Source organism: Triturus cristatus, chromosome 4_2, assembly GCF_964204655.1.
Source record: "Triturus cristatus chromosome 4_2, aTriCri1.1, whole genome shotgun sequence".
Classification (NCBI taxonomy): Eukaryota; Metazoa; Chordata; class Amphibia; order Caudata; family Salamandridae; genus Triturus; species Triturus cristatus.
In genome coordinates this window covers 243,992,968-244,016,162 of record NC_140586.1, presented here as the reverse complement: position 1 = coordinate 244,016,162, position 23,195 = coordinate 243,992,968, and the positions used below count along the sequence as shown (strand labels likewise).

Here is a 23,195-nt window from a genome sequence, read left to right as displayed (position 1 = left end):
CCTCGATGACTCGGATGGTGTCATCCTGTGGTATGCAGGTATAGAGGCTTTCTATATCCACCTGCCGAGTCATCGAGGCAACGCTGGAGACTAGCACTTGGGATTATGTTACATCCAGAGAATTCAATAGCCCCCAATGTGGCGCATTCTAGTCGTTTGGCACAACGTGACTCAGACGTAGCGCGTCATACGCTCCGCTCTGGAGTCACGTGATCGCTAACCGGCTCTTCTACCCGATCTTGCCGATACACGGCAATATTCGGGCCGAGGAGGACAGCGCGAGGTTCCCCGCGGGAGTGTGCGAGCATAGAAGTAAGTGTACAGGGGTTTAGTGATCTCTTAGCGGCCCACAAAGGGTTTCACTTGCTATCTACTGATCATATCGCAACCCCTGTTTTAGATACTATCAGCACATCGATCCCCCCTCCCAGACCCATGAAGTAAAACGTATCCCGTTTTCTAGTAAGCCTATTGCTCTTTTATGCATGCACATGTATATGCCCGAGTGCTTGCAACACATTCATAGCGCTCTGGTTGTATGAAAGTGCATTTCTTCACGAGTACACTTCAACAAGCACTTTTCATGTTGAAGGTACCATAGAGCTCAAAATAAGCAATTGCTTGACACTGCCTACACTCAAAGGGCAATACAAACTACAGGCTTTGTCCTGTAGCTGGACCCCTCCACGACACTATTATATTTGGAGCGGCTGTAAAACAACGAACACAGGTGCCTGAGATAGGGGCACTAGTGGTACTATTTTAATTATAATTCTTCCCAACCACAGCACAGGATTATCAAAGTATTCTGCACCCACCGAATGCTTGATAAACAGTTGACCACCGACTTGTATTTACAATTTTATGTGTGTCCTGTTTATTTCTTTTGCAGAGTCCAGTGGCCTAGGAAATCCCAGGAGGCCACATTGGTAGAACTGTAAGTTTTACCACCAACACGGTTCCACAGGTTAGGGTGCGCCTTACCATGTGCATACCGCGGTGGAATCTTTCGGTCCTGATGAATGCTTAGCGAATCCGCAATGATAAGCTGAAACATGTAGACCATTCCTCTTCACTCATTTTACTAAATCGGACGACTCTGATTATCCTAACCAGCCAGTCTACGTCCGTTTCACTTGCTTTTAACGGTCGTTGGTTTGCCTGTAATAAATGGATTCTTGGTTAAAACCAGCCACCTTTTAATACTTGCACCACTTATCACACTCACTTCCCCTAAAAAAACCTGCTCCGCTGTAATTCAGGCGTTGTAGCACACCAGAGAGGCCCTCGACCTCTCTGGTGGGAACCCGATGATGAAGCATGTCACCAACCAGGTTGGTGAGTGAGGGTTCTTTTTAAAAATAATTTTTGTTTTTCCTGTGCTGTTTTATTGTCTAGGTCTCCCTAGTAATTCCACAGTCACTCTTCTGTTGTTTCTATTATAATTTTCAGGGGGAATAAGAGTGACCCTCTCCCTCTCTCTCTTGTTGTTTCTATATAGTCTTACTGTAGCCATTTGGTGCCTGCTGCCTGTCTCTGGTTATATGTCTGGGGTGGGTGGCAGCTGGACTTTGTGCATTCACCCTAGACAGCAACACACAATGTTATGTTATGTTATGTTATGCAGGTTTTTTGTATAGCGTACGGCTACTCGAAAGAGTGTCCCGACGCTTTGGATTGCACACTAATCGCAGAAACAATGAGAGCTAAGTGTGACTTGATGAGCCATACTGGCTGGATGGGAGAGAGAAACTGGACCCACTCTCACTTACACCTGAATATACTGTGTACTGTCCCCACACAACGTGCTGCATACCCTCCTGTAGTGAGTGTGGAGCCAGGACAGGAAGGTTAGGACCTCTGTGCACTTCAAGTCCTGTCTTTGAAGTCTCCCCCACTTCAAAGGCGAAACTGGGTATAAGTACTGGAACCTCGGACACCACCACTTCAGGACCTGTGAAGACTGCCAGGAAGGACTGCCATTCTGCTGGACTGCTGTTTTGCTACACTTCTGCCTTGCTATTCTGACCTGCTGCCCTCTTGTCTGGGTGAGGGGACTGGACCTACATCACTTGAACCTAGAGTGATTCCAAGGGCTAGTTTGCTGGCCTCCTGGTCTGAAGTCTCAGGGACATAAAAGACTTCCAACTATCCTGCTTCTGCACCTAGACTCTGCCATCTGTGAGTCTACCCAGCCAAGTGGTGCCACTCCAGTCCTGGACCCTAGGAAGTGGCCCTAATGTGCTTCTCCAGCGAAACAGATTCCTCCTCTGCTGAGCGACACAGCCTGAGCCGAACTGACGCATCTCCTCTGCTGACTGGCACATCTTCAAGCAGAATAAATGCATCGCTGTCGCATGGAGTTGACCTGTTGCAAAAGACTCACATCACCGCTGCATCCCACATCAGGTACCGACACTTTGCCTTCGGAACTGACACTGTGCAAAGCTTTATCTGGCTTAAGCTCCATGCATCTCTTGTTGATGGCAGCCTCGACGACAACGCCAAACCTCTGCATCGCAGCTTCTCTGCTCATCGGAACTGATGCTTTATCTCCACTGTGCCTTTCATCCTCAACACCGTCCTTTGCGACGCAAGCCCCGTCAACAGGATTATCTATGCCGACGTACCAGGACCTCAAACCGCAGCCTCATCGCATTTTGGAACCGACACACTGCCTCTGCTGTGCAAAGCATCTTCGACACGGATCTACACAAGCGCTCTGCAACCAGGATTAAGGTCCTTTGGTTCAATGGGCCTAACTGGGTCCCTGTAGGCAGCCCAGGCTTCATCGTGGTTGAGCTGAACTTTTGACTTTGTCCCGGTCGTGCGTGACCATATATCCCATATAGTGCTTTTCGCTTCTCTGCGCTATTTTTCCCTACACACTTTAAAATTCAATATCTCAAGTTATAAATAACAGATTTTTGTCATTTTGGTCTTGTTTTATTAATTAAATTAAGCTCTAGATTTCTAACCTGGTGTGTAATCTTTTTGTGTGGTGTTTTCACAGATTTACTATTTCAAGGGTTACACAAATATTTACACATTGCCTCTAAAGTTAAGCCTGACTGCTCTATGCCAAGCTATCAGAGAGTGAGCACAGGTTAATTTAGGATTTGCCTGCCTCTTACCCCGACTAGGATTGTGGTGGTAGCTTGCTTATGGTTCATACCCCAGTCAACCACTAACCCAAATTCTAACAAGGTTAGATTTAGAGTGGCTCATGAGGAGAATATGAGTGTGTACGGTAAAAGTAATTTTAGTGAAGTAATTTTTGGTTCTTTCTAATCAGGTATAATTTTATAAAAGTTGAACTGTTATGGGATCAAATTCAGGCCATTAGAGGGACTAAAATGTTATTATGGTGGCTGCAGTGAACTCACACACTATAATCAGGGTCACTGGAATGACGCAGCACACAAGGACCAGATTATGTGACATGGTGGACTAAATTCTGTGACAAGAAAAAGCACATTACACAGCAGATTTTACGCCAGTACTAAATCACAATGTTGTCATTTTTTTGTTGGAGTCGACCAGACAGCACAAGCTTTCTGGCTGTAAAAGACATGTTGTGGGCTTACCGAGAACATACAGGGGCTTGAAGCCCACCTAATGCTTACCATTGGTTGCCTTTCCTGTCACTCATTAGACTCTTTGCATTTTTTGGCATTTTTGTTAATCTTGTGTTTGCCCTTTCAACGGAGCATAGCCTTTTTAACTGGCAATCTTCTGTTCTTCCTCTGCTCGTGTTTAGAAACCTACTTGTTTTTTTTTGTTTTAGCACTTAATGAGAGTGCATGTATGTTCCAGCTGTCTACTGTAGGAAGCTGGCTCTGTATATACTATACCAAAGTAAGGTATTGTGTGCACAGAGCCAGTGGAACCCCAAAGGTAGGCAGAGGTAAAAGCAGATAATACCTTTCTCTGTATTCGTGGTAGTGTGGGCGAGCAGTAAGGCTTTATCAGAGGGTAGTGCTAACCATTTATTGTACACACTCAGGCAAGAAATGATGTCACACACTCAAAGACTGAACTCAGACCAATTTGTTTGTATAAAAAATATTATTTATTTATATTTATTTCCTAGAAGCAAGCAAGCCTGGCACAGGTGAGTGGAAATTATACTTTTCAAGGCAGGTTGAACAATACAAGCCAGCTAAATAAAAATGACTTTGTTACAGGTTTGTTAATACTTTGAATACAATTGAAATTACTGTTAGATTACTTTTGATTACTTTACAGATTATGGTTTACTTTTTCTATTCAGCGTGACATGCCTAGATATCACACTGGGACATTTCCTAGAGAAAAGGTAAGTAAAGCAGTTTTTGTATATTTGCAGTTTCTTAGAGTTCCATACAAACCAACTCCACACTCAGAACAGATTTCAAAGAAAAGCAGTCAATGCAATCCGGGTTCCCCCAAGGTTGTGGATGCACTCTCAAAGCAACCTCAGCGGCACTAGGGCAGCCGGGTGCAGAGTGCTGAGGCGCAGTGTTATCCAATGGGGAATAGGGGGCCTCCAGTTGGTGGCTGCTCAGGAGCAGGACACAAGGGTGTGGGAGCAAAGCTCCAGGTGTTAGGCTCAAGGCAAAGGGGGATCCGAGTTAGCACACAAAGTGCACCCGCAGCGGCCCAGGGGCGACTGGGTGCAGGGTGCTGTTTTGGGATCGGGTGCCCTGTTGTTTTCAGTGGGGATTTTCCGGTTGCAACAAACACTGCAGGCTCTGGGACGAAGATCTTCTGGAGGGGACCACCGGTTGTAGAGGTAAGTTGGGATGCCAGGGGATGCTGGGACACCGTCGGTTGGGCCACCCAAGGCCATGGGACATCGGATGCAGGTGTGTCTTTAGGCGTCTGGCTTTTCTTAACAGCTCAGGTCGCAGTCGGGGGGATCCTCCAGAAAGGGGCTTCAGGCATTGATTGGCGATTCGACGCAGGTCACAGAACACCAGATCTCAGGTCAGGATCGCCGGGGAGACCTCCTTGTGGTGTTGGGACACTCAAACTCAGGCCGCGGGCGTCGGGTGCAGAGTTGTGCAGACTCACGGATTTGGCTGGAGCCAGAGTCTGCGGGTGAGCAAATCTGGTGCTCATGGGAGACAAAGTCTTGGTTTGGGAAGCAGGGCAAATCCTCCAAATTCTTGGGGCCTGCTGGCTGCAGGACACACCGGTATTTCACTGGAGCAGGTTCGAGGTGGGTTCAGGCCGGTAGAGCTGTGGCCAAGTCAGTGGGCATCCTGCTCTTCTTAGTTCAGCACAGCTTCTTCGGTCCTTCTTCTTCTGGTCGGTTCTTGTCTTAGGAGGCAAGGTTCAGGGTTGCCCCTAAATACTAAATTTAGGGGTGTTACAGGTAGGTACAGGTCTGGACTAATGCGTCCCTTCCTTGGGGTGGGTACACCCCCTTTTATGCCACCCTCCAGTGGGAGGGGGGCATATGCCTCTCTCTTGTTGGCTCGGTCCCCCTATCTGCAAGATGGCGGGGACTGAGGTTTGTGCTTCACCCCGCCTCCTCCACCTGAGGGGTGGGGTTGGCAAAGGTAGGCACACTTCCCTTCCTCACTTGGTTTTCCCTTCGATTCTCCCGCCCAAAGTGGGGGTCTGAACCGGTGGGGGCCAGTTGCAGGAAGCAGCAATTGGCTGGGGTAGCTCACAAAGGTGGCAAGCCTTTGATGCTTCCCCTTCGTGGACCCTTCACATTCTGGGGGAGGAGGCTTGGCACCTCATCCCAGGATGTGCATTGTTTCAAACCCTCGAAAGCAGCAGGCTTTCAACCCAGGGGTCCAGAAACATGTCTGGTGGTGGCAGCCGGCCAGCAGCCACTCAGCCAGGACACTAGAGTTAGGTCATTTTTTCAGGGGGCATCTCTAAGATGTCCTCTGAGTGGAGTTTTCATTAAAACCCACACTGGCATCAGTATGGGTTTAATATGCTGAGAAGTCTTTTTTTTCACAACAAAATGTTATTGTCAACAACCAAGATATGCCTGTAAAGGTTTTATACCATAACAGCGAGGTATACATGTACAAATATTGATGTCAACATTTTGTAACCAGATATTCAAAAGAGGATCATGTGCATAACAACTTATTTCAATAAACATTCACTGAATTGTCATTAATCCAATGAAAATAATAGAGCACGTAGAATCAACCCATGAATGCAGAATCAACATTCTCATAATCTGAATATCCCACCATATAGCAACTGTATTAACATCAATCCGTCGTAGGATCTGGAAAAGGTTCCAAATAGATCCCCCGGAAGTCAGCCCATCTCTTCCACATCTTGGGGTGCTTACGAGGACAACCCCGCACAGCGAATACAGGTATCTCCAGCCCCATACAGAAATCCAAACCCTTCTTCCAAGCCCCAAGAGAGGGCGGGGAGGTATCTTTCCAAGTTTTCACAATGTCTCTCTTCGCAAGTGTGAGGCCCAGTAACAGTAGGTGGCGTTTGTAGATGTTTTCCCCAATGTCGTCGGTGATATGTAGAAGGGTTAGTCTGGGTGAATGAGGGCCGTCCCAACCCAAAACCCACGACATGCATGTAATAACTCCATGCCAGAACCCCAAAAGTATTGTACATGACCATACCTTCTGGAAAAAGGTACCCTCAGCGGCTCGACATCTCAAACAAAGTAGAGATGTGATGAGCCCTGCCCGCCAGAGCCGATATCTCGTGTAATACATCCGGTGTAGGTATTTGAACTGTATGTATCGTAGTCAAGTCACTATGGCAGCACCTCGTGGGGAGTCCAATCCTCATCGTCCAATGGGCCCAGGTCAGACTGCCAGGCCTCCCTTGTTCTGGATGTTATGTTATGTTATGTTAAAAAGTTTTGTAGAGCGCGACAGCTGCCTCAGCTAAGAGGCGTCCCGGTGCTAAGCAACAGAAGAGCAGTACGCAAAAAACAATCAAGGCCTACAAAGACGGGAACAAGAATGTCTTGATTGCTTTCCTAAAATGGAGATAATTAGTAAGCCCCCGAATGTGGACCGGCAGAGAGTTCCACAGCAGGGCAGCTCTACTCCGGAAGGAGCGCCCACCAGCACGGGCTTTCCTCACTCGGGGGATCACTACTAAACATTGTCCCATAGATCGAAATGATCGTGTGCGAGTATAAGGTAGAAGAAGATCAGAGAAAATATGGGGGGATGCCAGCTTCGGAATTTGCAAAGTTCCTTAATAGCGTTGTGTGGCTATTTGTGACTAGCGTGGGGTAGATTTTGACAATCTTGTGTTTCCCCAATTCTCCCATAAATACTTTGGCTTCAAGAGGGCTAAAATCGAGTATGGTCTCCTAGAGTGCTAAATATGAAGAGTAGGCATGGCGGAATTGAAGATATTTCTAGAATTGCGATTGGGGCATCCCAAATTTTTGCTGTAATTCCTGAAAGGACTTCAGTGTCTGGCCATGAAGGACATCCCCCACGGTAGAAGTTCCTATTGTCTCCCAACCCAAGAAACCAGGGAGGCCAGCCAGCTGCGGCATGAGGCCATTATGCCAAAGAGGAGCCTCTTTTGTTATTTTGCCCCACCACCCCAGCTGCCGGAAAGTGCGCTTCCAGGCCTAAAGACCGTGGCAGTCACCGGAGGCAACGCCCTCAGGATCGGACCAGCATACAGGACAGAAAGTTAAGATTTGGTACCCATCAGCTACCATTCAACCACATAGGCGGGGTCCAACCTTTCACCGTACCACCAGTCATTTAAAATGAGTAGGTGCGAAGCCGCATAGTATGCCTGAATATCCGATGTTGCCAACCCACCACAATAGGTTGACTGAAAACATGTCCTCAAAGCGACCCGAGTGAAACCGCGCCCCCAGAGGAAATGTTGAAGAGTAGCATTTAGTTGCGTGAACCAACTAGGTGGTATCAAGTATGGATGGTTTTGAAGTTGATACAATAAACAGGGTAAGGAGACCATCTTGAAAATGGCAGATCTACCAGTTAGAGAGAGCGGTAAATGCGACCAGGCGCAAGTCTGCTCCTTGATAGGTATTCACAGTGGAGCTAGATTTCTTTCCCAAGACGGGCTGTGAGGCGGCTAGAAAGACCCCAAGGTACTTAAAGCCCTATTGCACCACCATGACCTCCCTGGACCATAAGCCGATGTGCTCTACATTGCGTATAGGCCATAAGTAGGATTTACGGTGGTTCGTGTATAGCCCAGATGTTTCACCGAAGATCTGCATAATCCTGAGGCGTCTAGGTCCTGAATGGTCCGGTTGAGTAAGAAAAAATAACACGTCATCCGCATTTAACGCTATGCAATGCGACGTTGTCCCCGGCCACTCAAATCCCCAGTACTGAGCATCCATCCGCACCCACGCCACGAGCAGCTCCATAGCGAGTGCGAAGAGATATGGAAAGAGGGGGCAGCCCTGGGGGGTGCCTCGTCCATTGGAAAAAGTTTGAGATACTGTGTCCGCCACACGGACGGAAGCTGTAATATCTGTATATAGGAGTTCAATATACCTCGGGAGACGGGGACCGATATTAAGATAGCTTAATAGCACGAAGAGATACTTACAACTCAAAGAGTCAAAGGCCCTATCTATGTCAGTCAACAGCAGAGCAGCGGGTTCGCCTAGACGATCCACTGAGGCAATGGCATTGTGGGGGCGTAAGATGTTGTGTCGCGTAGCGCGACCCGGCATGAGGCCAGCCTGGTCCGAGTGAACTAGATCCGAGATGTTTGGAACTATGCGGTTAGCTTTGATCTTGGCAAGGAGTTTTGCCTCAACATTGAGGAGAGATATCGGATGAAAGGAAGAGTGGAGTTCAGGGGGTTGGAACGGCTTCGGAATTATCACTATCTCAGCAAGGGGCATCCAGTGCGTCCCTTGTCAGGTCCGTGAGGGCAAATCCTCATTGAACTGCTGGACTAGCTGTAGCGAGATAGTCTCACGAGGGGCATACAACTCTGCATAGTAAGTCGCGAAGCTTGCAGCTATCCGAAGAGGGTCTGTGAGAACAGTCCCATCGGGATTGCGCAGGCATGGAATGGAGATAGGGCGGAGTTCCCTTTGACACAAGCGGTGCAGCAAGGTGCTTGACTTGTCGCCCCACTGGTATATTCTACTTCGGGTAGCCAACCAGACAGCGCAAGCATCATCCATCAGTTCCCCAGCATACACCTGCTGGGTATAGAGTAGTTGTTTACGCGAATCGTGCCTGTTCACCTCTCAGCTCGCGCGCTCCGCAGCCATTATCTGAGCCTCTAATGTATCAACCTCTCCCGACGTAATTTATGCTGCGCCGTACAGTAGGCAACATCCACTCCTCGCAGTGTAGACTTCATCGTCTCCCATACAATCGCATGCGATCCAACCGAACCAATATTGTGCAGGAAATATTCTGTAAGGGAGGTGTGCATATGTGACTTATATTTATCATCGAGTAGGAGCCACGGTGGGAGGCGCCAGCGGAAGGGAGGACACTTAGTATCCAGTCTCATATCTAGCTGTAGGGGAGAGTGATCCGAAAGGCCCCAGGGCAGTATTTCGGCCGCTACTATCTATGTGTGTGCGCAGCTGATAGGAAAATGTGATCTATGTGGGAGAAGGATCTGTGTATGCTGGAGAAATAAGTGTAGCCCTGTTCAGTCAGGTGAAGCCATCTCCAAGAATCCACCCGATTCAATCCCTGTATCATGGCCCCAAGTTTGGACTCACGAGGCTCAACCGGATTCCCTTCACCAAGCCACCTGTCTATAGAAGGGCATATTGTGTCATTCCAGTCGCCCCCAACCATGGTCAGACCCGGGGGAATCTCCACCCTTAACCGCATCAAGCGTTCGGTTAGGTTCCATGTGAGGGGCGGAGGGGCGTATACACTTCCCAAGACAAACAACCTGCCATGCATCAATCAATCAATCAATCATAGGCATTTGTATAGCGCACTGCTCACCCGGAGGGTCTCAAGGCGCTGGGGGGGGGGGGGGAACGCTACTGCTCGAACAGCCAGGTCTTGAGTTGCTTCCTGAAGGCGAGATGGTCTTGCGTTGTCCGGAGGTGGATGGGGAGGGAGTTCCATGTCTTGGCTGCCAGGTAGGAGAAGGATCTTCCTCCGGCGGTGGCTCTGCGGATGCGGGGGACGGTGGCGAGAGCGAGGCTGGCGGAGCAGAGCTGGCGGGTGGGCTTGTGGAAGGTCAGGCGGCTGTTGTGGAACTTGGGGCCCAGGTCGTGGAGGGCCTTGTGTGCGTGGGTGAGGAGTCGGAACGTGATTCTTTTGTTGACGGGGAGCCAGTGCAGGTCTCTCAGGTGTCCGGAGATGTGGCTATGTCGGGGGATGTCCAGGATGAGTCGTGCTGAGGCGTTCTGGATCCGTTGGAATTTCTTCTGGAGTTTGGCGGCGGTGCCGGCGTAGAGGGCGTTCCCGTAGTCCAGCCGACTGGTGACGAGGGCCTGGGTGACCGTCTTCCTGGTCTCGGTGGGGATCTACCGGAAGATCTTTCGAAGCATGCGCAGGGTGTTGAAGCATGAAGACGAGACGGCGTTGACTTGTCTGGTCATCGAGAGGGAGGAGTCCAGGATGAAGCCTAGGTTGCGTGCGTGGTCCGTTGGCTTGGGGGTGGCTCCCAGGGCGGGGGGCCACCAGGAGTCGTCCCAGGCGGAGGGTGATGATCCCAGGATGAGGACCTCCGTCTTGTCTGAGTTCAGTTTCAGGCGGCTGTTCTTCATCCATTCAGCGACGTCTTTCATCCCTTCGTGTAGGCTGGCTCTGGCGGCGTCCGGGTCGCTGGTGAGGGAGAGGATCAGCTGGGTGTCGTCGGCGTAGGTGATGATCTTGAGGTTGTGTTGACGTGCGATGGTTGCGAGGGGGCTCATGTAGACGTTGAAGAGGGTGGGGCTGAGCAATGACCCTTGTGGAACGCCGCAGATGACTTCGGTGGCCGCTGACCGGAACGGGGGGAGGCGGACTCTCTGGGTTCTTCCGGCGAGGAATGAGGTGATCCACTCCAGGGCCTTCTCCTGGATGCCGGTGTTGTTCAGGCGCTGTACCAGGGTGCGGTGGCAGACAGTGTCGAACGCTGCGGAGAGGTCCAGGAGGATGAGGGCCGCAGTTTCCCCGTTGTCCATTAGGGATCTGATGTCGTCTGTGGCTGCGATGAGGGCGGTCTCCGTGCTGTGGTTGGCTCGGAAGCCGGATTGCGAGTGGTCGAGGGATCCGTTGGTCTCGAGGAAGGCGGCTAGCTGTCTGTTGACGGTCTTCTCGATGACTTTGGCAGGAAACGGGAGGAGCGAGATGGGGCGGTAGTTCTTGAGGCCGGAGGGGTCTGCAGTTGGTTTCTTCAGCAGGGCACTGATCTCGGCGTGTTTCCAGCACTCCGGGCAGGTGGCGGTGTTGAAGGAGGCGTTGATGATGTCGCGGAGGTGGGGTGCGATGATGTGGTCGGCCGTGTTGAAGATGTGGTATGGGCAGGGGTCCGTAGGGGATCCGGAGTGGATGGTGTTCATTGTGCGTGTTGTGTCTTCGGTGCTGACTGGGGTCCACGTGCGGAGGGTGGCGGTGGGGGGCATCGGTTCGGTGGTGGGGTTCGTGGTTGGTGGGCCAAAGCTGTTGTGAATGTTGGCGATCTTGTCGTGGAAGAAGGCTGCGAGGGAGTCGCAGAGGTCTTGCGATGGAGTGATGTCATTGTTTACGGCGTCGGGGTTGGAGAGCTCTTTGACGATGCTGAAGGCTTCCTTGCTGTTGTGGGTGTTGTTGTCCAGTCGTTCCTTGAAGGCTGTCTTCTTTGTGGCGCGGATCAGTTGGTGGTGTTTGCGGGTGGCGTGTTTGAGGGCCGTCATGTTGTCTGTGGTCTGGTTGGTGCGCCAGGTGTTCTCCAGGGAGCGGCAGTTCTTCTTGGAGGTGATGAGCTCGTCGGTGAACCAGGAGGCTTTCTTGCTGCCGCGTCTGCTGGGCGGGTTCTTCTTCAGTGGTGCGAGGGCGTCTGCGCAGTTGGTGATCCACTGTGTGAGGTTGTTGGCGGCTTCGTTGGGGTCCGTTGAGCTGGTGGGGGGGTTCTGGCTGAGGAAGGTGGTGAGCTGGTCGCCGGTGATCTTGTTCCAGCTCCTGCGGGGGGCTTGTTGAGGGTGGTGGTGGGTCGTCGTTTTTCTGAAGCTGAAGTGGACGCAGCTGTGGTCAGTCCACTGGAGATTGGTGGAGTGGCTGAAGGTGATGTATTTGCTGGATGAGAAGACTGGGTCAAGCGTGTGGCCGGCGTAGTGGGTGGGGGTGGTTACCAGTTGCTTGAGTCCGAGGTTGGCCAGGTTGTCCAGCAGAGCAGTGGTGTTGCGGTCCTTGTTGTCCTCCAGGTAGAAGTTGAGGTCCCCCAGGAGGATGTAGTCGGTGGAATTGATGGCGTGCGGGCTGACGAAGTCTGTGATGTCTTCGCTGAACTGTGTGCGTGGTCCCGGTGGTCTGTAGACGAGGGTGCCTCTGAGCGTGGTCTTGGGGTCGGTGTGTATCTGGAAGTGGAGGTGTTCGGCGGAGGTGAAGGTGTCATCAGAGTTGGTCGTGATGCGGATGGTGTTCTTGTGGATGATGGCGATGCCTCCTCCTGTCTGGTTGACGCGGTCCTTCCTGGTGATTTTGTAGCCTTCCGGGACGGCGATGGCGACGTCGGGCGCTGAGGAGGCGTTCATCCAGGTTTCCGTCAGGAAGGCGATGTCTGGTGCTGTTGAGTCGAGGAGGTTCCAGAGTTCGAGGGCATGCCTGTGAACGGAGCGGGTGTTGAACAGGATGCACATCAGGTGTTTGTTGCTGGGGCTCGGTTTAGCAGGTGCGGTGTTGGGTCGGAGGCCGGTGAAGCGGCAGGTCAGGCAGGTGAAGGGTCCGTGGGTGCGTCTCGGGGTGGCTCGGTAGCAGGCGGTGTTTCGGCCGGCGTTGAGTGCGTGGAGGGTTTTGGCGTCGTAGATGTGCAGGGTGTGCTGGCGAGGGCGAGGACCAGGGTGTCTGGCGCTGGGCACGGTCCAGGCGCGGACGGGTGCAGACGGGCTTACCTTTGGCGCACCTTCGGCGCTCAATCGGCGCTCCCGCTGCACGCGTCCGCTGCACGGTCGCTCTGGGGGCGTCATAAGTAAGGAGCTGGGAGGGAGGAGCAGCTGGGTGGCGGGAGCGGGGCGGCAAATGGAATCACAGGGGGGCGGGGCCGCAGGGAGGCAGCGGCGGGAAATTCCAAGAAGCAGCGGGAAATTCCCAGGAGCAGCGGGAAATTCCCAGGAGCAGCGGGCAGCGAGCGCAGGAATCTGCAGGCAGGAGGCGGCAAAGGCAGGCAGGAGCGGCAGCAGTGAGTGGGGCGACCAAGCCCTGTGGAGGGCTGAGCGGTCACCGAGCTCATAACAACCACATAGCAACCCTGGGGATCAGTCCATGTTTTCTCGTGTACGAAGGGGACTCTGCGGTGGATAAGTATTGCTACCCCACGCGAGCCCCTAGTGAATCAGGAGTGGAAGACCTGTGCAAAACCAAATCATGTTAAGCATAGATGCCTATTGCCAAGCAGGTGCGTCTCTTGTTTGCAAAAGTAAAATATCTGTGCCAAAACGTTTAGCCTGGTGCAAAACATCCCCTCTCTTAACTTTATCAAATAACCCCCGGACATTCCGACTGACCACCCGAAGGCATCTCTCAACCAACCTAGACATGTCAGAAATCGGGGTAGACATCACTGAATACATGCGGGGCCACATATAACAATCATATGCTTATCTACAGCTACAGAATGGACATATGTATGACACTGAGAAATAAAAAACAAGACATTTCCCACCATCCCCCCTCCCCCCCACCCTAATACCTAAAAAAAGTAGAAGCATCTGTCGCGGCATGAGAGGTCCCTAGGCCCCAACGGGGGTCTGGCGCTGCTCCCAACTAATGGATCCCTAAATTGCTACCCCAAGACAAAGCGATGCTTCAAGGTCCAGGGAGAGTATTAGGAGGTGTAGCCCATATTAACATGCTATCAACAATAGAATCTAGATCACTCATGCAATGAGTGACGGAGTGAAGTAGTTTTCCTGTGACAGTCCATATGAATCATACGTGTGATTTATTACAAGATTTAGAGCGTTTCTTGGATAGGGACCGCCGGCGTTGCTCACCAGGGGCCCGGGATAGCCCCTGGCTCAGGCCCCCCAGATGAGGAGTCCCATTCCAGTCTGGGCAGGGTATGCGGTTGGAGTTTAACATTTTCATCTGTCCACGCGAAGACCTCCCCGGGGAAGTCAAAGAAGTATGTCCGCTCTTTGTATGATATTCGGAGCCTGGCCTGGAACAGCAAGGAATATTGAATCTTAAGATGTTGCAGTTTAGCCTTCGCCTCAGTGAAAGACTGCTGAACCAGCCTAGTGTAGTCTGGGAATATCATGGTCTTTTGCAAGGAGAACTGTAGGGGATCCTTAAGTCTAGCCTGCTGTAGGATGATATCCCTGTCTTTGAAATGTAGAAACCTTGCAATCAAGGGTCTTGGTCTTGTGCCCAGTGGTGGTTTCTGCAGCAGGGCCCGATGAGCGTGCTCAATAACAAAGCAGGGAGACATGAGACCCGGGGGCAGCCAGTCCGCCAGCCATTTGGCCAGAAAGTCAGCTACATCACTGCCCTCGTACCCTTCGGGAAACCCCACAGAGCGAAGATTATTGCGGTGGGCGCGCCACTCCGCACTTCCACCTGTGTTGCTAATCCCCTGGCTATGGATTCCAAGGCAGAGGCCTTCTTCTGGAGTGTCGTGACCGAGTCCTCCACCTTTGAGATCCGAGACTCGGTCTCAGTAATACGCTGTACTGCATTGCATAGGTTCTGCCTGAGGAGCATTACATCAGATCCGACTGCCCCAATCATGGCCTCCAACATGTCCCGTGATTGTGTGATGACGGCCAATATAGCAGCGTTGTCCGGCATGGTCGACTGCGGGTCACCCGACACCAGGGCCTGGGCGGTCGTGCCCATATACTTATCTAGGGTACTCTGCCAGACCGTTGATCCAGAATTTTTATCTTTAGACATGGTGCTGGGAATGATCTATGCGGCAGGCAACCCAAACTAGACAGTCACTGGATGGGTAGTTCCAAAGGGATCACTAGAGAAAGACCTGGTGGGGGGGGGGGGGGGCTCCGCCCAGACACATAACCGGGATGAACCACAGAGGCAAGGGCCCAGACCAGGCCATGCCCCCACATGCAAACCCCCTTCCACTGGGGGGGGGCAAGGGCACCATCAACACGTGCCCAGGGCTCGATCAAGGCGGTCCAATCATGCAGACCCACACACCATGGGCCAGTCCCAGTCGCGGTATCCCGGCATTCCCAGGCCACCCACAAGGACCCAGGCCCAGCAATGCGGACACCCCAGCACACAGCAGACTCTCCGGCTCACCTCAAGGCCGGTTCCCCAGGAGAATATCAGCGGTGATCCCAGCACCGGGGCACAGCGACACTTATAGCAGGGTAAGTGTGTATTGGACCGATCTTTGGCCTATTGCATCGGTTACCCCCAGGGCAGCGATGCATCAGCCACCTCACCACCCAAAATTGACTGAGGCGGATTCCAGCGTGCCGCAGCCCGTATTGATCACCTAGTCAGACCCGGTCCCCTTCACAGGCTCTCCATCCCTCCAATGCCGGCAGTGCAACAGTGCAGCAGATGTGGCCTCACAGGGATGCACCGCGATCACACGGGCCCGCCTAAAGGATTGCTCGGCCTTACCCTCTTCAGATCAGCTACGTGCATCCGGCCAGCGGAGCCCCGGCGCCGAGCGCACAACCGGCAAAGGTGTCACCCACACCTTGGTAGGGTAGTCAGCACTCCGGGCGAGGTGAGGAAGCACCGCGGTCCGACATGACACTGAGCCCAGCAGACGATACAGCTCTGCAGCGAAGGAAGAGGCACGACGCGGCCCAGCGCGGCTGCCCGATCCCCGGTAGCGCTCCCGGATACTGGGGGAAAGGCACAGCCCGACGCGGTTCGACAAAGCTCCCTAGTCTTCGTGGGGAACTCGGAAGAGCACCGCCCCTTCACCTCCATAATATAACTGTTAGGCGTAGTCCTGCGGCGCGGCACCCACCGCGACACACCGAGTTCTCCTGCGGCAATGCCCACCACGCCAGAGTGAGGATCCCCAGGCCGCAGTCCTCCACCGGAACCCGGGCGCCGCCGGGCAAGACAGACGGGCTGAAACTGGCTCACAGGGTGGCGCCAGGTTAGAGGATCGCTTCACAAATGAATGTAGTCACAGGAATGCCTAAAAAAACGGCAGGATTATTCAGGGATTAATGCGGGCCACTGGGAGCTTGTTTAGAGTGCGTCCACCATGTTGGACCGTGTGGCCACACCCCCCTAATACGCTGAGAAGTTTGATACCAAACTTCCCAGTTTTCAGTAAAGCCATTAAGGTGCTGTGGAGTTTGTAATGACAAACTCCCAGCACTATATACTCTTAATGGCAATACTGCAATTACAATGTCTAAGAATTGGTTTAGACACTGTAGGGGTACAGGGCTCATGCACCTCTACCCTCACCATTGGTATAGTGCACCCAGCTAGAGGGTGGCTTACCTATGCCAAGGCAGTGGGTTGTAGGCATGGCACACACAGATATGTCTGAAGGGGTGGTATGCACACCGTATTTCTCACAATGTTATCCATTTTCTTTGATCCATTATTTTATCAAACTTTACAATTTGCGTGCGGTACTGGGCCGTGCCATGCCCTGAATGCACCATCATTAGTACAATCCTGTGGGGAGCGCGTAGTCCGCGTTCCACTCCCAGTCGCACTGCGATAGTGGATACCCGATCCAGCCAACATTTCTCCATTTGACCATGTTCACTGTTCATCTGATTTTTAATCTCGCTTTCCTGATCCACATATCTAACATCATGTATTTTGGAAGCTTCTCATCTTAACATGTGTCCATCCGGACCTCTTCGTGAATACGATCCAAAGTACAAAGGATAGTTCAGAGCAGCAAATCTTTATTCAGAACCCAATGCATTTCGGGCTTATTTCCAGCCCTTCGTCAGGGGTAACTGTAAATCAACAATTGCAAAAATTCATCATTACTACTTTTTGCCATTATCTGCTGTAATCACATAAATCTGTATTTAATCTTGCGCATATAACGTTTTGTACTAAAACAGGCAGTTCACATTAAATTCAATGAAAAGACCACCAGGTGTCAGATCCCCGTAACCCTCTCAACCTTATTCCTCACTCCCCCAACACAAATAAAAATCGGCATGGTCCATTTGTCATCCCGCGTACCGAGTAGTATCAAACTTTCATACTTTCCCCCCAAAAACCTTCCCTTAAACAGGCAGTTCACATTCAATTAAATAAAGAGACTAAAGGTTCAGTCCCCGTGACCCTTTTAACCTTATTCCTCGTTCCCCAGACAAAAGTTGAACATCGGCATAAAACATGTGATCACATTTGCATACTAGCGATTTCGCTCCTTCCTTCTTTTACGTCATTGCCACTTTTATGTCTCTCTCACAACAAGTGTAAAAACACTTCCGTATGCTCTTACATTCTTGCTAAACCAAACCTTTATATTTTTCTCGTGCCCCTTCAATCCAGCAACTAAACCCACGCATACCTGCTCATTTCATAATCTCCTCCACGCTCGGCATGCGTCTCGGGCTGTTTTTTATCTCCTATATAACAGACCCTGTGTTGCCACTCTCTTTTTAACTTCACATGCTCGGCCCCCCTTCCCGTATCGACAAATAAACCACCTGACTTCCGTAAACTGACTGTGCACTGCAGTACCCATAATGCATCTAATTACGCCAAAAGTAATCTGTGCTAACAATAAACTAGATGCTTATGCGTAAAATGTCACACATTTTTAACGTTATGTGACCACAACCAGTCTTTATGTTTGTTTCTCTCGTTACCACCGTCTTGAATGTTGCTCTGAACTCGCTGTTTCCCCATATGTGGAAGCTTTGATCTTAAAACGCCCTTTATTGAAGTGTTACTTTGTTTCGGGTGCAAAACCAACGAGGGGCAATAAACATTGAAAAAAATTTCTTTGATCCATTATTTTATTAAACTTTACGATTTGCGTGCGGTACTGGGCCGTGCCATGCCCTGAATGCACCATCATTAGTACAATCCTGTGGGGAGCGCGTAGTCCACGTTCCACTCCCAGTCGCACTGCGATAGTACTAATGATGGTGCATTCAGGGCATGGCACGGCCCAGTACCGCACGTGTAGGAGAGTAGGGTCTGCTTTCTATGTTCACCCCCACTTTTTGCTTTTGCTTTACTGGTTTTCGACTTAGATGTGGCTGTGGGCCTGCTGATCAGACCCACAGCCCTGCTGTTCTCTCTCTAAATTAATACTATGTACTTTAGGTGCATAACCCATTTGTATAGGATCACCTTATTGGGCCCTGTACAGTGTACCCTAGGTACCCAGGGCATAGGTGTACCCTAGGCCTCCCAGGGGCTGCAGCATGTATTATGCCACCCCTGGCCTGGCCTTCCATTTTGACACAACTGGCTGATCACTCAGCTGGGGCAAGGTCGTGTAATCACCCCTTGCTTAGGTGTAGTATTCCTATACCTAACCTACATATAGACACATGTGTACCTATCAGTCACTCCTATGGCAGGCCTTAACAATCCTGGAGGCAGAGTGCTTGGTAACATGTGAGATGGTGCTCTAGTATGAGCTGAGCCTGTCTGCAGCTTTCGGAACCATGTCCTTATAGCTGTTCTATGATATAGCCTACCATATACTCTTAAAGTGCCTTATAATCTTAGACGGTTATGGTAACTATGGTTTGGCTTTATCGAAACATGTCGTGTAAGGTGTCTAACACTGTGGAATAATACCCCCATACCATTTCTGGACATGAGGATATTATTCCCCCCTTCTAGAGGGAAAGACATGTTAAAATCATACTTCACTGTTAGCCTCTGACCAAAGCCTCAGCATCACAAAATGGATGCTGCTGCCACGACACAAGTCTGACCTCCTGCAGCTGGGAGTGATCCCAGCCAGGGAGGCCTGGACAATAGGTTTCCTGCTTGGGGAGGTGCTAGCACCTCCCCAGACAGCCTTTAGTGTATTGGGGCAGGGTGGGCTGAAAGGAATGAGACATGCCTGGGGCACACAAGGTGTTCCTTGCATAGTCCAGTTCAAACCGGCGCTGGGGCACTCCAGCCCCAGCTCTGGAGCGAAACTGGACAAAGGGAAGTGGGTGTAACCACCCCCTCCCAGGTCCCACCCATAAGGCGTGACCTAGCAGGTATCCCAGCCCCCCAGATTAGTATAAGAGTGGGAGTTGGGCCTCAAGACTTTAGATTATCCTGAACCTGCAACTTGAACAGAAACTCTGGACCTTCGACATTCGACGAAAGAAGAAGACTGAAGAATCTCCCTTGTGGCCAAGGAGTGGCTACCCTGTGCAAACAGGCACCATCAAGAGACTACCCTTTGCTTTGCCCACGTTCTACGAGGAACCAACTGCAGAGCCCGACCAGAGCCTTGACTTCCAGACTTCTCCGACCCTGATCCACATCCACAGCAGAGCTGAGATCCGTGGAGGCGACGAGCGACGTGGGACCGGCTACCTGGGAAAAGTGGCTAGTATCTTCAAGCGCAGCTTCTGAGGCACCCTCGAAGTTGTGCACCGGGGATTGAGAAGCCCCACCCCCAAGCACCATCTGCACCGAAGATCAGCCCCCCACACTCCACGAGTCCTGCGTGGGGCCCTTCAGCATTTTCCTGCTTGCCGCGTCTGTCCGGTTGCTTGCCCGCTGGCTAGTGGCCTTTGTGACGACGCAACCTGTAATCTTCACCGCTGGTTTGGCTCCTCCAGACTGGCTCCTGCTTCTTTGAAAAAGAGAAGCACCCCAGACCTTCCTGGTCTGCACCAGAAGCAAGTCCTTCATTCTGCGTGGGTTCCGCTTGCCAAGGCTTGGTGAGTCCTAGTCCAACTTCGACGCCGCCGACAGCAAGAGCCTTCGTGGGACAGCTCGCCTCCTGGTCCTGGTCGTCCTCGACGCTTCCTGGTCCTCCTGGCTGCAGCGACAAGCTTCACCTTCACCTACAATCTTCACGACATCGCCTGGTTCCTTCCTGGTTCCACGTGGTCACTGGCTAGTGACCTTGACTCTGTCCCTTCTGCTTGCAGGTCTCCTCTCTTCTTGATCCCAGCCTTGGGATCCACCGGACACTCTTCACTGACTGCCTGTCAGCATCTTTCTTCAGGCATCCATAGGAGTCGACGACGAAACCCGACGCAACTTCACCCCTATGCACCCGCAGCCTGTGGGCTAGGTAACTTGGGTACTCCGGTGCTCATCAGGATAGTGACTATCCTAGTGTCTAAGTTTCAAGTCTCAACTTCCTAGCTACTCCGGAAGTGTCCTAAATCTATCTATTTCTAAACTGTACTATTGCTAGTGACTTTTACGCATTACGCGTGAGTGTTTCCACTCTGCATACGAATCCCGTGGGCCTCCCACTTCCTGACCTTTGGTAGTATAGTGTAGCCCCAGCGATTCCCTAGGCCTAGGCCTATCCTATTTCCGTGACAGTGGTCCTTATACCACTTACTTAGTATATGGTTTGCGTGGCCCCTAGGGCCTAACTGTATTACTTACCTGTGTGACTTAATGTATGCATAAATAAGACTGTGTTGTACTTACCTCTAATCTCATAAAGAGTGCTGAGGGTTTGCTTAGAATAAATACACTTTATTTTATATATATATCTGTTGTGGTGTCCTTTCATTTGGTATTCAAGGGATTATATATGGTATCACAGCTGGCTTCACATGCCATTCAGAGTTTAGCCTAAGACTGCTCTTGTCCATGCTACCACTAGGATAGCTGGTCTATAAGGTTGACTTTACAACCAATCACCATAAGGGTATTTGGACTGATATAAGGTGTACACTAGAACTAGTGACATCATACATCAGGCCAACTTCTCACATTGGTGAGCAGCGGTTGGGATCTGAGCTTGCTGTTGTAATACCATTGTAATCTTAAGATACTAAATTGAAAGATCACACAGATATTGTCTAGGTACATATAACATAGTTTATAATACTTAAGTCCTACTGGACTTAGTAGTTGTAGGTTGAAGGGAATAACACACCCTGACTACAACTACTAGAGAGGTTTAGTAGAAACAACTAGTGTAGGTAGGTGCACACACCACACCCTCACTAGATCATGCCTCTGGGAGGAGATCAAGAAGATGTTCTCTCAGGAGGGGCAGGTCTGCAGAAGACCCCCTCTAGGTATGATACCTTAACATTCCAGGAGATGAGACATTTGTGTACCTCCAGAGGAATAAAACAGGGTGCAAACCCTACCCTCCTTCCGTTAAGACAACTCCTAGAGGAGTATGATACTCTTAGGGCCTCTCAGGCAGGTACCCTAGGTACAGAGGGGGGTCTACCCACCACAGAGGAGTCAGATGGGACTTCAGAGGAAGAGGTAGACAGCCAGGGCCAAGTGGGAAGACTTAGCCAGGCTAACCTAAGCTTACATGGGAGTGTGCATGGGGTCCCCCCATACAGACCCACAAGTAGGCTTTCACAGAGAAGCAGGAGGGACAGATCCCCTTCAAGGGAATCCATCCACTCCCATGTCTCTAGCATCTCTAATGCTTCCTCTCACAGGGGAATGACTTCACCTGAGAGAAAGGAGCATGACGCCAGAATGAGGGAGGCTAATCTGAGGATTCAGAGGGAAGAACTTGCCCTTGCCAAGGAGAAGCTTGCTCTAGCTAGAGAGCAAAAGTTAAGTGGGTCAGAACCCACTGGTGGCAGCAACATTCCTAGAGATAGAGACAGGCACTATGATAATAGAAACCTGAGCAAGATTGTCCCTCCCTACAAGTGTGGGGATGACATCCACAAATGGATAACTGCTTTGGAGAGAGCTTGCAAACTACAGCAGGTACCCCAAATTCAGTGGGCAGCTATCTTGTGGCTCTCCTTCTCTGAGAAAGGAAGAGACAAGCTCCTCACAGTTAGTGATGAGGATGCAGATAATTACACTGTCCTGAAGAGTGCTCTGATTGATGGGTTTGGCCTAACCACTGAACAATACAGGTTGTTGTTCAGGGATACCCAGAAGGCACAGACTCAGGACTGGACTGACTTTGTAGATTGTGCCACTAAGGCTCTGGAAGGCTGGCTAATGGGAAGTAAGGTTAAGGACTATACAGGATTGTATAATTTGATCATGAGAGAACAAATACTTAACAACTGTCAAAACCAGCTATTGCATCAACACCTGATTGATTCTGATCTGACTTCTCCCCAAGAATTGGTAAAGAAGGCAGATAGTTGGGTCAGGACTAGAGTTAAGCAGAAAAACCAGAACCAGGGCGGTGATCAGAAAAAGGCAGACCAGAAGGGTAATGATCAGAAACAAAAAGACCAGAAGTCTTCACCAGGCCCCCAAAAGGCTCAGGGGGAGGGTGGTCCCAAAAAGGATAAAAAGAAAGATGGCCAAAAGAAACCATGGTGCAACTATTGTAAGTCCAACTCACATTGGTTTAGTGAGTGCACCAAAAAGGATAAGCCCCCAGCCACCATTGCCCCTAAGGCAACTGTACCCCCTAGTTCAGCTGTAAGTGGTGGTTCCCAGCAAAAGGGTGTAGTAGGGTTAACCCTGGGAACTGAGGAGGATTCTGGCCTAGTCAGAGTACCTACTCAGGCTGTTCTGATCTGTGATGGGGACTTAGCTTTGTCCTCTACTGTAGGCCCCAGTAACCTGGGCAAGTACAGACAGACTCCTTTTATCAACCAAAGAATGGCTCAGGCCTACAGGGACACTGGGGCTAGTGTCACAATGGTGACACCTGCTTTTGTGGACCCTGAACAGATCATACTAGGTGAGAATTACCTAGTGACCAACGCTAGCAATGCCACTACCTCCCATAGTGTGGCTATTGTTAACTTCTCCTGGGGAGGGGTAACTGGCCTCAAGAAAGTTGTTGTTAGTTCAGACCTTCCTGTAGAGTGTTTACTGGGCAATGATCTTGAAACTTCAGATTGGTCTGAAGTGGAGTATAGGACCCATGCAGAAATGCTGGGGATAGATGCACATGTCCTTGCTGTGACCAGGTCACAGGCCAAAAAGTGCAACACTGAACAAGTGCTGGATCCTGAAACTATGGACCAGTCACAACCCAAGAGAAAGAGCAGTAGGGTTAAGGCTGTG

At 50.9% G+C, this 23,195-nt stretch overlaps 1 protein-coding gene across 1 annotated transcript in view; it reads right to left on the bottom strand.

Moving 5' to 3' along the window:
• LOC146833555 (uncharacterized) overlaps nt 1-17,646 on the bottom strand; it is a 453,674-nt gene extending 436,028 nt beyond the window's left edge. Inside the window, exon 1 of the mRNA XM_085600079.1 lies at nt 17,593-17,646. Within this exon, the coding sequence (XP_085456205.1) occupies nt 17,593-17,600 (8 nt within the window). The 5' untranslated portion in view covers nt 17,601-17,646. The remainder of the gene's footprint in view (nt 1-17,592) is intronic.
• Nucleotides 17,647-23,195: the final 5,549 nt, after the last annotated feature.